Below are 13,041 nucleotides of genomic sequence, written 5' to 3'. Positions count from 1 at the left end.
AGGATCGATGGCCATGTGCAACAGCTCGGGAAACCAGACTCTTTATGCCCAGTCTGGAGCCACAAGATTGACTTGGGCCCAGACGCACTTGATCTTCTTCAGCACTCTGGGCAGAAGTGGTAAAGGCGGAAAGGCATATAGAAGACCGCAACTTCACTCACGACAAAAAGCGTTGCCTAACGAGTGCAGCCTTGGTAATTCCAACATGGCGGAATTACTGACATTGCACGTTCTCTTCGGTGGCGAATAGATCTAACCAAGGCTCACGCCATTGCCAAAAGACACTTTGCACAACCTCCGAGTGAAGACGCCATTCGCGATCCATCATGCATCTGTGGCTGAGTTCGTCCGCCCTGGCGTTCAGTGAACCTGCCAGTTGTTGAACCACCAGGGATATGCCCTGATGTTCAAGCCATGTTCAGAGACGGAGAGCCTCTTGACATACAGTCCATGACCCCACCCCACCCTGTTTGTTGCAGTACCATCTTGCGGTGGTGTTGTCCATGAACACCTGCACTACCCTTCCCCAAAAGAAGGAATGCTTTCAGCACAAGTCGGACCGCCCGGAGCTCCAGAGGGTTGATGGAGCCCGGACGCCGCCAGAGACCAGAGGCCTCTGATCTCCGCCTCTCCCATGTGGCCGCCCCGCCCCAGAAGTGATGCATTCGTCACCACTGTGAACTCCAGTTGGGGAAGGGAGAGGGAATCTGCAGTTGACCCAATCCTGGTTCGTTAGCCACCACAGAAATTGAGATCTGAACACAATTGGACAGATTTCCCTGATATTGTGCCCACTGGAACTTCAGGTCCCACTGCACAGCCAGCATATTTTGTTTTTATTTTTTTTATTTTTACAGAGTTTTATATAGCACGAACTTGACCCGAATCGGGTATCAGAGCGCTTTACATAGCACCAGTTGCATTACATGAGGACACATTTTTTTTTTAGTTAGGCAAGGGTAGATTAAGTGATTTGCCCAGAATCACAGGATGTTCAGCGTCATTGCCGAGACTCAAACCCAGTTTCCCAGATTCGAGGTCAAAAACCCTAGCCATTAGGCTAACTCCTATGCCACCTGGCATGATCCACCAGCAGGATGCAGGAGGCCATGAGGCCCAGCAGCCTCAGGGTCATTCTGACGAAAACCCAGGATAGAGGCTGAAAGATCGGAATCATAGCCCGAATATCCCCGATTCGCTGCTCGGGAGGATAAGCCAGAAACTGAGTCGTGTCCAGAACTGCTCCGACAAAAAGGAGCTTCTGAGAGGGAGTCAAGTGTGACTTTGGCACGTTGATAGTGAACCCGAGCGAATGCAGGGGGTCCGCTGTAGACTGGAGGTGCGAGACGACTGCCTGGGGCAAACCCGCCTTCAACAGCCGATCGTCGAGATAGGGGGAAGACTGGTACCCCTGATCTGCGCAGATGAGCTGCGACCACCGCCATCACTTTCGTGAACACCCGAGGGGCGCTGGTAAGGCCAAAGGGGAACACGGTAAACTGAAAGTGCTAGTGGCCTACCGTGAACCGCAGGTAACGCCGGTTGGCCGGCAGGACGGGATGTGAAAGTAAGCATCCTGCAAGTCCAACGCTACCATCTAGTCTCCTGGGTCGAGGGCAGACAGGACTTGAGCTAGCATCAACATTTTGAACTTCTTTCGGAGGAAGCAGTTGACATTCCTGAGCTCCAAGATGGGACACAGGCCTTTGTCCTTCTTGGGCTCCAGAAAGTAGGGGGAATAGCAACCACGACCTACTTCTGGGGCAGGAACTCGCTTGATGGCTCCCTTGGACAAGAGAGCCGTAACTCCCTGTTGGAGAAGGGCGAGATGATCCTCAAGCCAGTCGACCTCAACCAGGCGTAGCTTCAAAGGGCTACCGACGTTGAAATCGTTCTGCCTATCGAGTCAGCAGTGTCCAGTCTGCATCGTATGGTAAACTTGGCTGCGTCTCTCCCCTCGGCAACTGCCATGGAAAAGCACAGCCGGGGCCTTCTGCGAGCACTGGGGTAGCACCTGCGAATCCATACCCGACACTGAGTGGGTATAACAGCTCAAGAGACATGCAGTGTTTACCGACCACAGCCCCAAGCTGGAGGGAGAAAACAATCTTCCCAAGATGGTCCAGCTTTTTGGATTCCCTATCAGGTGGAGCGTTAGGGAATGCACCTTTGGACGTTGAGGCTTGGACCAGCAAGCTCTCAGGGATGGATTGTTGGGAGAGGAAAGTGGAGTCGCCCGGAGCTGGGCGGTGGCGTTGGGCAATCATCCTAGCCACAGGAGCCCCTGTGTTGGGCCTGGACCAGGTGCCCAAAAGGATGTCAGTTAGGGCTTCATTGAACGGCAGCAGGGGCTCTGAAGAGCTCGCTGCCGGTTGAAGCACCTCCGTGAGGAGGTTAGTCCTCACTGCCATCGTAGATTGCTCGAGGTTGAGAGCCTCGGCCGCCCTACGCAACACCACTGCATAAGAAGCTCCCTCCTCCATAGCCACGGTAGAAGGAGACAACATACCAAGGTCTGGGGAGGTATCCAGACCACTGGCTTCCCCCAACTCCTCTCCCCAGTCCGGTTAATCCAACTGGTTAGTTAAAGGGTTTCCAGACCCCTTACAGTCCTCCTCACCCTCCTCTGTTTGCCAATCTGGTCTGAGAGAAACACCAGGGTAGAACAGGGGTACAAAAGTACCCCCTGGCACTGGATCCGGCGTCGGTCGATGTCGGTCCGGCTCCATGTCCACGTTAGGGTGGTTGCTGGGGCCGACACCGGTTGGGGACACAACCAGCGTCGGCTGCGGACGTGGTACCGGGATAGGTGTCATCAGGTCGACCGGCACCGATCCAGATCCAGGCCTGGATCCAAGGGGATCCTGCTGTGCCGAGGCTGAAGCCGCCGGCGTCAAAGGCTTAGGGCCCACAGCAGAGTCCACGGGGCCCGAAAGCGTGCCAGTGGACTTGGGCTGCCCAAAGATGGCATGCATAGGATAGGATAGGATATAGGTTTTTAAAGCACTCGAATGCCGTAGCGTCTTGGCGCTGGTAAGTGTGGGGGAAAGGTCAGTCTTCAGCATAAGCGCCCTAGAATAACCAGGTTTTTAGAACTTTCTTGAAGCGCTGATGGTTATCTACAGATTTTAGAGAACATGGAAGCTTATTCCAGAGTCCTGCAGCACGATTTGAAAAAGCTCTACCTCCCCATCTAGCTCTCCTAATCCTGCTCACCTGGATAAGACTCCGGGTGCAGGACCTTAGCATACGGCTGGGGATATAGAGGGTCAGTATTTTCTGGATATCCTTGGCTCCACCCCAAAGACAGCTTTGTGGACCAGGCATACGGCCTTGAATTCTACCCGCTGTTGGACGGGGAGCCAGTGTAGTGTTCTAATTCCTGCCGAGAAAGATTGATCTCTGGGAATATCCAGAAGTAATTTCGCCACGGCATTCTGCAGAGCCTGCAGCCTATTCAGCTGTGCCTTGTTTATCCCTAACAATAAGGCATTACAATAGTCCAGCTTAGACTGCACGAGCGCCACCACAACTGTCTTACGTAACTCTGGCGTGATGAAGGGGAAGATCTTTCGCAGGGTCTTTATTAAGAAGAAGCAAGATGATACAAGGCTGTTCACATGGGCCGAGAAATGTAACTGACAGTCAAACAGCACGCCCAGGTTTCTCACCTTGGACACGGGGCAGGGGCACTCACCGGCCTTCGAAGGCCACCAGTTGTTCCACAGGGGATCCCCCTGGCCAAACTCAATGATCTCTGTTTCAGTGTTGATCTTCAGTAAGCTCTCATTCATCCAGATCATAATTTCCGACATCACTTCATAAAAGCTTGAAAGCTGGGCAGGGGTAGCTCCGGGTCCTGGAAAAAGAGGGAAACTCTGAGCCGACCCTTCATGCTCCGCACACGCAGCTGGGGTACGGGCACCATCCGCATCCCACGTCGCGTCGGCCGATGGACGAGGAAAGGTCGAAGAGCGACGATGCTTCTTCGACTTCTTTTTGTGCTTCGACTTACCCGAGGAGTACGAAGACTTCGAGGACGAGTGGTGGTGACTCCGCAACCAGTCCCGCGCGACCAGGACCTTGAACGGAGAGGACTGCCGGGCCTCGAGAAACTTTCAGGACCACTCCTGCAAAGACTTCGGATTCATGGTCCGACAGTCGGAGCACGACTTGGGGCTGTGGTCGTGCTCGCGGCACCATAGGCACACGCTATGGGGAGGACCCGCAAGCCTTGGAACCGGACAGCCCTATGTGCACCAGGAGTCGAAGACTAAATAACTACGTTGACAAAAGTCACAAAAGATCAGTCAAAAAGTGACTGGAGGTACCGCTCTCTCTGGATCTGCGCTGGCTGGCGCGGAAGAAGAAAGAACTGACTTCTGCGCGGGAGGGCGGCATCTAAGTAGCTACCGCGATGTCATCCCGGCGACTGCGACGCCAATGACGAACGCGGAGCCGACCGACACCACCTTTCAATGCGCAGGGGTACTGCTGACGAAAAAATTATCCGGATCAGTCGGACGCCTGGGGGTAATTCTAAAGGTAAGGAAACTATAACTAATTGTCTCTTTCAGATACTGCTGTTACCAGCCTCACCAGAGTTAGGAATACACTTGTAATGAGCGCTTAAGTGCTTGTGATCAGGTTTGCAGAGAAATATTGAAATCATAAACGTGGTGATGTACTCACCACTTGGCTGATGTCATATCCCCAGGGAAGGAAGAGAAATCCTGTGTTGTATTTTTCCCAGTGAGAGAGTATGAAGGAGAATAAAACCACCCAAAGGAGAAAGTAAAGCACAAAGACGCTGACGCCATACTCTCCCCTTCCAAAGATGGAGTAAACAGTCACAACAAAGTATATGCAAGCCCAGCTGTCCAGGCCGTGGTCAAAGAGCTCTCCCAACGGGGTGCTGGAATTTGTTCGTCGAGCTTGTTTGCCATCAACACCATCTGTAACCACAAACAAGGAGCTTAGAAAAAGCATTTTTAAAAATCAATTTGTATTAATAGTATTGAAAATGACACATAACATGCACAAGCAAGGTTTTAACTAACTACCTAAAGAATTTCTTTCTATGTTTTTCAACATTTCAAGTTCTAATCACTACTTCTCTCGAGAAGGCTGGCAAAGATCACAAGCGTTTTCCTCTTCCTACTCATCAACAATTGGTCCTTTGTACAAAAGAACCTCACATAACTAGCAACTAAAATATATCAGTTTAATATCAGGTCCCAAAAAAACACTTAGAACTATGACCTGAAATAAATACTTCTAAAAAGCACTGAGAGGTTATGTAAAATGGCACACTAGCCAAAATGATAGGAAATTCCTCATTGAAGTTGCAGAACCACAGAAGAATATAACCTCAGTGCTTAATGTTACTTCCACAAACAATTAAAAATGTGCCACATTCTGCTGCAACTTTTTTTAATTGTTCCCAAAATATACTAAACACAGGCTGTTTTCAGTAAAACAACAAATGCTTTCGATTATTAAAGCAGGAGTTGCATGCTGCCATGGGTCCCAAACATTTCCAGCTTATGAACAGCATTCTGGCAACTCAACCTACAATGTGACAGGCATGGTGGTAAAATGTGGTACTACTTGAACGGAGAAGACAAACATATCCCATACGTCGAATCTGCTGTGAGCAGTATACCAAACACACCAAGCTGGCTTAGTTGATAATAGTAACAGAACATAAACCAGTCTTCAGGTTATCCAGACTTACCTTTCACATGGCTTAAGCTTTGGGACAAGTTATAACTCTGTTCAAACAAACAAACCAATCTAAGCAAATTAACAATTTCCTTTGCCCTCTCAAGATTGAACTTTTGTGATCTCTGGAATGCCCTTCTTCCTAAATACCAAATAAAGGAATTTCAAAGAATGCAAAATAAGGCAACTAGAATGTGCCTGAACCTCAGAAAGCACAAGTTAATTTCTCCCACCCTGAAGCACTTTCCCTGAGCCAAGGCCAATGGTATTACAGGTATCATACACAAGGCAATCCACAGAAAAGACTCACTCACCTGCAGAAGCGAGTCACACAATATCACCCAATGAGAAATGGGAATTATGTTTATGCTTCACACCTCGTACCCAGGGATGTTTTCCGCACACAAATGCCTCCTGGGGATCACCCATCACTGCTTTCAGAGGACCAAACCTCAGCTATCACGGGGACTGGGCCCTAATCTCCATTAGGATTTCCCATGTACAGACTTCTGTGACCTATCCTAATGGATTTGGAGACCTCATCTTGATATCTGCTACACCTCCCCGTGTATGGCATCACCCTGATAAGATTGCTTGCATCTGGAATCCAGCACTGAGCTAGTCGACTGTTTCTACCAGCACCTAACTCAATGCAACAAGGCAATATGCTGGAATTATATAAAGTGCCTTAACTTTTTTTTTTTTTTTTTTTTAAGTCTTGCAGAACTGCCTTCCAGTCAATAATTCTTGAAAAATATGGTAGGAGTAGCACAAAGCACAAACAGGGATTCCTTACCAATTAGAAAAAGCAACCCATGCACAGACCAGTTAGCAAAAGCAGCACCAAGAACCATTCAGCTGACGTAGATACCACAGTGTAAATCTATGGTTGATGCGAATTGATGGCACATTTCTTACCAAGAGTGTAGGCAGTAAAGTTCAAGATTCCCACTACGATCCACACCCAGTTGGGAACATGTTGATGGCCTGGAGCTGCAACACAAAATCAGCCAAAATGAGGAGATCTGATCTTAAAAGAATATAAAAAAAAGACTTTGCCACTTAACATCTCTGTCCAAGACCAGTGTAGGTCAAGTGACGGGTACTGAATTCAAGTTGCCGAACATCTTAGAGATAAAATGCCACATGACTTTCTGCTCGACCCCCCCTGAAAGATCACATTTATTTCTGTGCAGTACTTCAATCTGTTCTGATCATGTTTGGTTAATGAGAAAAGCTCAGAATGAGCAGAACTGGCAAAAATAGTATTATTTAAGTAAAGGTAAACCGCAGCAGTTCACCACCCATCAAAGAGCACAAACCTGGCTCACAGCACAGCTCTTGCAGTCAACGAGAGGTTAAATAATTTGTCATCTCCATTCATTAGCACAAAAACATCAAAGACTATCTTAGTTATGATATTACTGATGTGAAGAACCTATATTTTTGGATCCTGATTGCTGTATGTCAAAACCGCCTTCCAGTGATCTGCTTCAAGAAGAAGAAAAGCTTAAATGCTCAAATAACTCAATAACAGATGCAACCAAGATCTTCGTGAACTGGAAACATCTCAAATTCGCTTGGACGAGATGCTAGATGTGCCCGTCATGCAGCACCCAGCATTTCTGTAGACAACTTACCTCTTACGGTTAGCAAAAGTACAATTTGAGGCAAACCGGTGAGCTAAGTGGAGCGGGATGAGGCAAGCTGAGTTAATTGCTTGAAGCGAAAGACCATCAATCAGCTCCTTTGAATGAGGACTTTAAGGAAATGTTCTCTATGCCTTAAAATGAGAAGTACGAAAGCAGAAGATAGAGGATAGACCCTAACGTGATGTCAGGGCCTTGTCTCAAGACGATTGAGAGAACCTAAATGAAGATCAGGTTTGCAAAACGAGACCTTAAAGACAGAACAATGAAACAAGAATCAGATTACCAACAAATGAAGACACAGCCCACTCATATTCAGAGTAAGGGCTGTGTAGGCATAATAGGCTTGGTTATGCTCGTCGGAAAAAGATACTTTCCACGCGAGGCAATGGTTTTTTGACATTGCAGGGGTTACTAAAGTGGTCGGGTACTGAATGTGCGGGAGGTAATCAGAGGAACGTATAGTGGGATGAACGTGTCTACACAATAAAGGTTACTCTGCCAACCTCGGCACATTATGCAAACTATATGATGGGGAATCTCTCTGGGTAAAAGCATCTTCACAAAATAATGCTTTAAAAAGGAGATATATGTTGCTTTCAAATGCATCATTTGACCTCTGACTAAGTAGCTCCCCAACAGTCCAAAACAGACCGCATCAGAGCCGGATTAAAAAACCCTGATGCACCTTGTGCGACAACAAAACGTTGTGTAGTTTGGAATTCATAACGTTGGTGCATGCGAAGGTGGCTTAATGGCAGAGTTGGGATTACCACTCAGTGTAGCCTTTCTGAGCTGGACTGTGAAAGATTTGTGTACTTCATTTGCACCTGCCCTACCTTAGCTGGCTTGAGGAGCATAGATGCGAATAAAATTGTTTTATGAAGTTGTGTTTGGGCGGCTGAGCTATAGAGAAATAGGTGCTCAAATCACAACATTTACAGACACTGAAACATTTACAGACTATACTGAAACTGTTTTTTGAGTGAGTAATCTCATTTTTAGAGGTAATGCAGTGACTACCATTCCTTTTAGATTCTGCAGAGACGGCATTTCTTCTCTTTTTCCTTTTATTCTTACTGCACCTATGTCACAGACCTTTGCATGCTGGTTCCTCTTTCTCGATTGCCGTATCATGTTTACACAATGACCCAAGTCAATAAAAAGGCACTAAAGGAGGGGAAGTGATCTAGTTCTAGAGTGAAGGGACCAATTTAGAAGAGAAGCTACATGCCCATGGGCTCACATATCGAATAAAGACCAGGGAAACTAAGACCTGTGAGGAGTACGACAAGGAGAAACCTGCCCAGGTCCCACAGGGACTTGCAATCCAGCTTTTGTGGCCCAAACCTCAAGTATTTCTTTATCACTGTGTTGAGTGCACCCAGGAGAGGGTTGAGAGACAGCAACAACTGAAGGACTGTGTCTGCTGACAACTGTGCCCACTGGACCCCCACCTTAAATCATGTAGTAAGTACCGGTCAGTGACAGCTCAAGATACTCACCACCTACTGGTATGGGCTAAAGCAGAAAGCGTTGCATCTGGAGGACACACTGGGCATTTGCAGACTCCCCATTGCCATAAACTGGGAAACTATAATGCTTGATCTACAAAACATGCCCAATGCGGAGATAGATGCGGGTTTGGGAGGCGATAGCACCCGTGAACACGCACTTACGGGCTGATGTAATGCTCACTGCGACTGTGGTGCAGTACCGTGGACACGTATTGTCATGACGGCACAGATCTTAGATTAAGCGCAGATTCATTCACACTGATGGATGGATAGGTCAGGTGGAAGGGCGGTGAGGGTTGAAAAAAGTGCTCCAGTTTGACTGACAGGCAAACACTGCATTATTTTAATGTTGTCCCAGTTCGTTATATTCCGCTTCCCCTGTTCATGGACCATTACTTAGCAGACGTTTACTAAAATCGCTATTAAAGTGTACCTGGATGCTTAAAACTTGAAATCGCCGTCTGCAGTTAACTGTGATATGCCTCTACTTTCATGTTGCTCACTGTGGCATACAGTTGGACAAAGATGCATGTTGATATATCTTCCTCTTCTCTGTACCACTTTACGCTATCCATCAATGCTACTTGCCCCCTATGTTTGGGCCAGCAAGCATATTATGCTGTATGAGTCTTTGTTGTTATTCGAAAAATAAAAATTCAATAAAAACAGATTCAAACAAGATAGTAGCCACCTCCCCCACAGTGTGAGCTGGTCACCCTTTCCCGAATTAACTTTAGGCATTCACAGTGTCCAGCTTAAAACTTCAGAGGTGTTCTGCTGGCTGAGGCCGGTCACTAACGATCACTAGTTGAACAACCATCATGCTATGGCCAATGGTTCATATGCTATTCAGTTTGAAGGCCTTGTTGTAACCCAACGCTAAACCAGGAGTTCATTGTGAACATGATCATATGTTCCAAGATCCAGGCACCCACATTAAGTGGAACATTAGGTACCAAATGCGAAGTAACAATCTGTCACACTGAACCTAGCATCGTGGTGTCACTACTGGTTGTTTTAAACTCCCAACACTAGGAATGAACTAACAAAGTTGTTCTTACAATCAAAGTAGTTAGTTTTAACATCACGTTACTCACTTTTTCTTTGTTTGCACAGCGTCCATTACCCAACCTGTCCTGCTTCGCATTGCAAGGATTTTAGGATATCCTTTACAATAGTAGGACTCTGAAAACATCCATGTGCCCCTCCCCTTGGAGGGGCTAGGTGTCTCCGTCAAGAGGAGAATCCCAGATGATGGAGCATGCCACTTCGGTGGGTGATGGGATTTCGCCTAAATAAAGGACTCCCCTAATAACAACAAGACTTCTTTGCCAAAGTCTCTGTTCGCTGGTTCTTCAGCCTTTTAGACCCGAGGATTATTTGTGTAATACTGGACTACTGGTTGCCCAGCTTGAGACTTTTACAGTATACCTCTACCAACCAGTAGTATCCCTTTTAGCGGTGAAGAATACAGTTCAATTTTGGTTCACTGGATTTTGTACAGAGTCTCTGGAGCAATGGCCATGCCCACTGAGCTGTCTTGCTTGATCCCCCAGCTGCACAGGTAACTAGGACAAAGGACAGACTATATTAATTTAGATAGATTGTTACAAAGCCCTAATAAATTGGCATTGATAACTCTAGCAGTAGGCCTCAGGTTACCCGAAGACACAGAACAAAATCACTAGAGTTATTGTTTACAAAAATCAATCAGTGCACTGTATAAGTCCTCTTTAGCTCTAACATAGCAGTCACTGTTAAAACTTTTAAGCACTACAGCAAACTTTGTGGTTGTATGTTTGCATTACGGTTCTATCTTTTTACGGGTAAATAAAACAGGCAATAGCCATAGCTGATAGTGTCTGTACTATGTGGGATTACGGTGTCAAATTGTGCTTCAAGTCTAAGTACCACCTCCTAAATGAAGCTTTGGCCACTCACCCATGTTTCCACTGGTTGATAAGGAACACAGAGAAGTCCCTGGCCATCCACCAAGAGTGCAACGTTATCGAAGGCCGTGAAGCAAGCCCAAACATCCACATATACACATACTCACTACCATCATCTTACCAGATGCATAGAAGTATGGGTCAAAGAAAGCCACGAGGAAGAAGTTGAAGACGAGCAGGAGAAAGCCAGAGAACGTGATCAGGTTTGGAGCCAACCATTTGGGGACAATCTATGCAAGAGAAAGAAACATTACTAATCAGCGATAACACTGTCATTCTCAGACCATAATCCCTTTTCCATTTCAAACTAATGGCACTGGAATCATTCCCTTACCCATCCTAACAATATTTCCAAGAAGTGTCCTCCAGAACCCCATATCTTCTTAAATGTTTCTGCAAGACTTGCAACTGAAAAAACAAAGTGAGATGAAAGCACTAACATTTCAGGTTGTGAATCTGGCTAGGAAGTCAATAGCAACCCATTCTCAGGATGCCTTGACTGGGTGGGTAATACAATCAACAAAGCAATGGATCGAAGCCCTTTGGAGCATTCCTACCATGCACATATTCACCTTGAATAACCAAGAGGCAAGGATTATAATTGAACTGCAATCATTAAGCAGCTGGGGTTTCAGAGACAGAACACCCAATTTATCTACAGACCCTTTTCTCATATTTAATCCTCCTAGGAGGTCATATGTTTTTAACTCATTTAGCCTGATATTAATGTACTTCGAGATGTGTTGTAGTGTTCGCCAGAAGAAATGCCTCTATTCTTAGATAACAATAAGTGTCTCTTAGATAATAGACAGCAATTTGAGAAGAGGCCTCCTAAACACAGTATGAGTCATGCCGGCTGCTAGGTCAAGAATGCATTTTCCCCAGAATAAATATTGGTTGTGTCATGGAATAATTTATCCAACTACATGTAAGGTGATTTAATCATTAATTTTCTTTTTCAATAGGTTTGTAGATATTTAAATGTTCCATATTATTAATTGAGAGCAAGTGGGAAGAAAAGCCACATTAAATTTGTGAACGGGGATAAAAGTGTTATTAGACAATATAATAAAGCGTGTGCATTTCAGCTGAGGAATATTGATGATGCAGGCAGGCCATTCAGTGACGTCTCCAGCATGGGTGGGTGGGTACCACAGGAGTCCTGGGATCAGCACAATGAAGGACCAGAAACAACCTCTCATCAAAGAAAGACATAAAAGGACAGTGGCTAAAAGCACTTGGACTAATGTTAAAACATTAATGACCACCCTCTCGTTCCAAGTGAAGGGACGAAAGATGGAATGGAGCAGGGAGTTTAAGTGGGCAGAGCTACACATACTTCCAGGTTTCTACAATATTACAAAATATACTATGCTAGGAATATTTACTCTGGCTAGTCGATATGCTTGCCGGTTACTAGTATTCTAAGGATCTGAAATTAGAGGAGACGGACAAAGCAGACACTCATATCATAAGTAATAAAGATTAAATTTAGGAACTCTGCTCATCTGATAGTGTTTTATGCTAAATGTTTACACAGCGATATTACAAAATGTTTCCAGTGCCAAATGACAGCTTCACAGTGTTGGTTCCCCAGCAGTCAGAGAACTAAGCTTTAAACCATTACCACTAAACAATTTTGGTAACCAAATATAGCTAAAGGCGCTCAACCTGTGTCATGGGTAAGTACACTACACCAATAAGATCAGGGTGGTGCTCTGCAAAAGGGAAGAAAGATTGGTTACCAATTCAACCTTATATTAATCCTCCAAAGAAAACTATTAATACATTCAAAAACTCCTCCCCGAGCACTCTGAAGGTAAATTTAGGAGTCCATAAAGTATCAGAGGATTCCAGTTGAGTTCAAATCAATGACAAAATCTTTTTTTTTCATTATTCCGATATTCAGATGAAAGTAGATAAACTCATCTAGACGCAGCTAGATCTCCAATTAACAAAACAGCAGCCAACACGTGTTTCGTCGTGCCAATTATGACTTCCTCAGGGCTGATATGAACAAATCTTGGTCGGACGAACTAACGCAATCCAGATGTTAGACTCCCTTATTGTCAGAAATCTAGTTTATCTCCTGATTCCGGTTTCCAATGTTCTAAAAGAAAAATATACCGGAAAAGGTGTCTCCAAAACCTAAGTTTACACACAAGTAAATCCTAACGCTGATGTATCAACATACAGTATCCC

General features: G+C 45.7%; 1 protein-coding gene across 1 annotated transcript in view; it reads right to left on the bottom strand.

The window, feature by feature from the left end:
• Window positions 1-13,041, bottom strand: part of SELENOI (selenoprotein I) — a 309,374-nt gene that overhangs the window by 183,144 nt on the left and 113,189 nt on the right. Inside the window, exons 3-5 of the mRNA XM_085613176.1 lie at window positions 10,961-11,069; window positions 6,643-6,717; window positions 4,693-4,955 (exon numbers count right to left, since the gene is read on the bottom strand). Of these exons, the coding sequence (XP_085469302.1) occupies window positions 4,693-4,955; window positions 6,643-6,717; window positions 10,961-11,069 (447 nt within the window). The remainder of the gene's footprint in view (window positions 1-4,692; window positions 4,956-6,642; window positions 6,718-10,960; window positions 11,070-13,041) is intronic.

This window comes from Triturus cristatus, chromosome 6 (assembly GCF_964204655.1).
Source record: "Triturus cristatus chromosome 6, aTriCri1.1, whole genome shotgun sequence".
NCBI lineage: Eukaryota > Metazoa > Chordata > Amphibia > Caudata > Salamandridae > Triturus > Triturus cristatus.
Note: the sequence above shows the minus strand (reverse complement) of the source record. Positions and strands in the feature narration are given on the sequence as shown.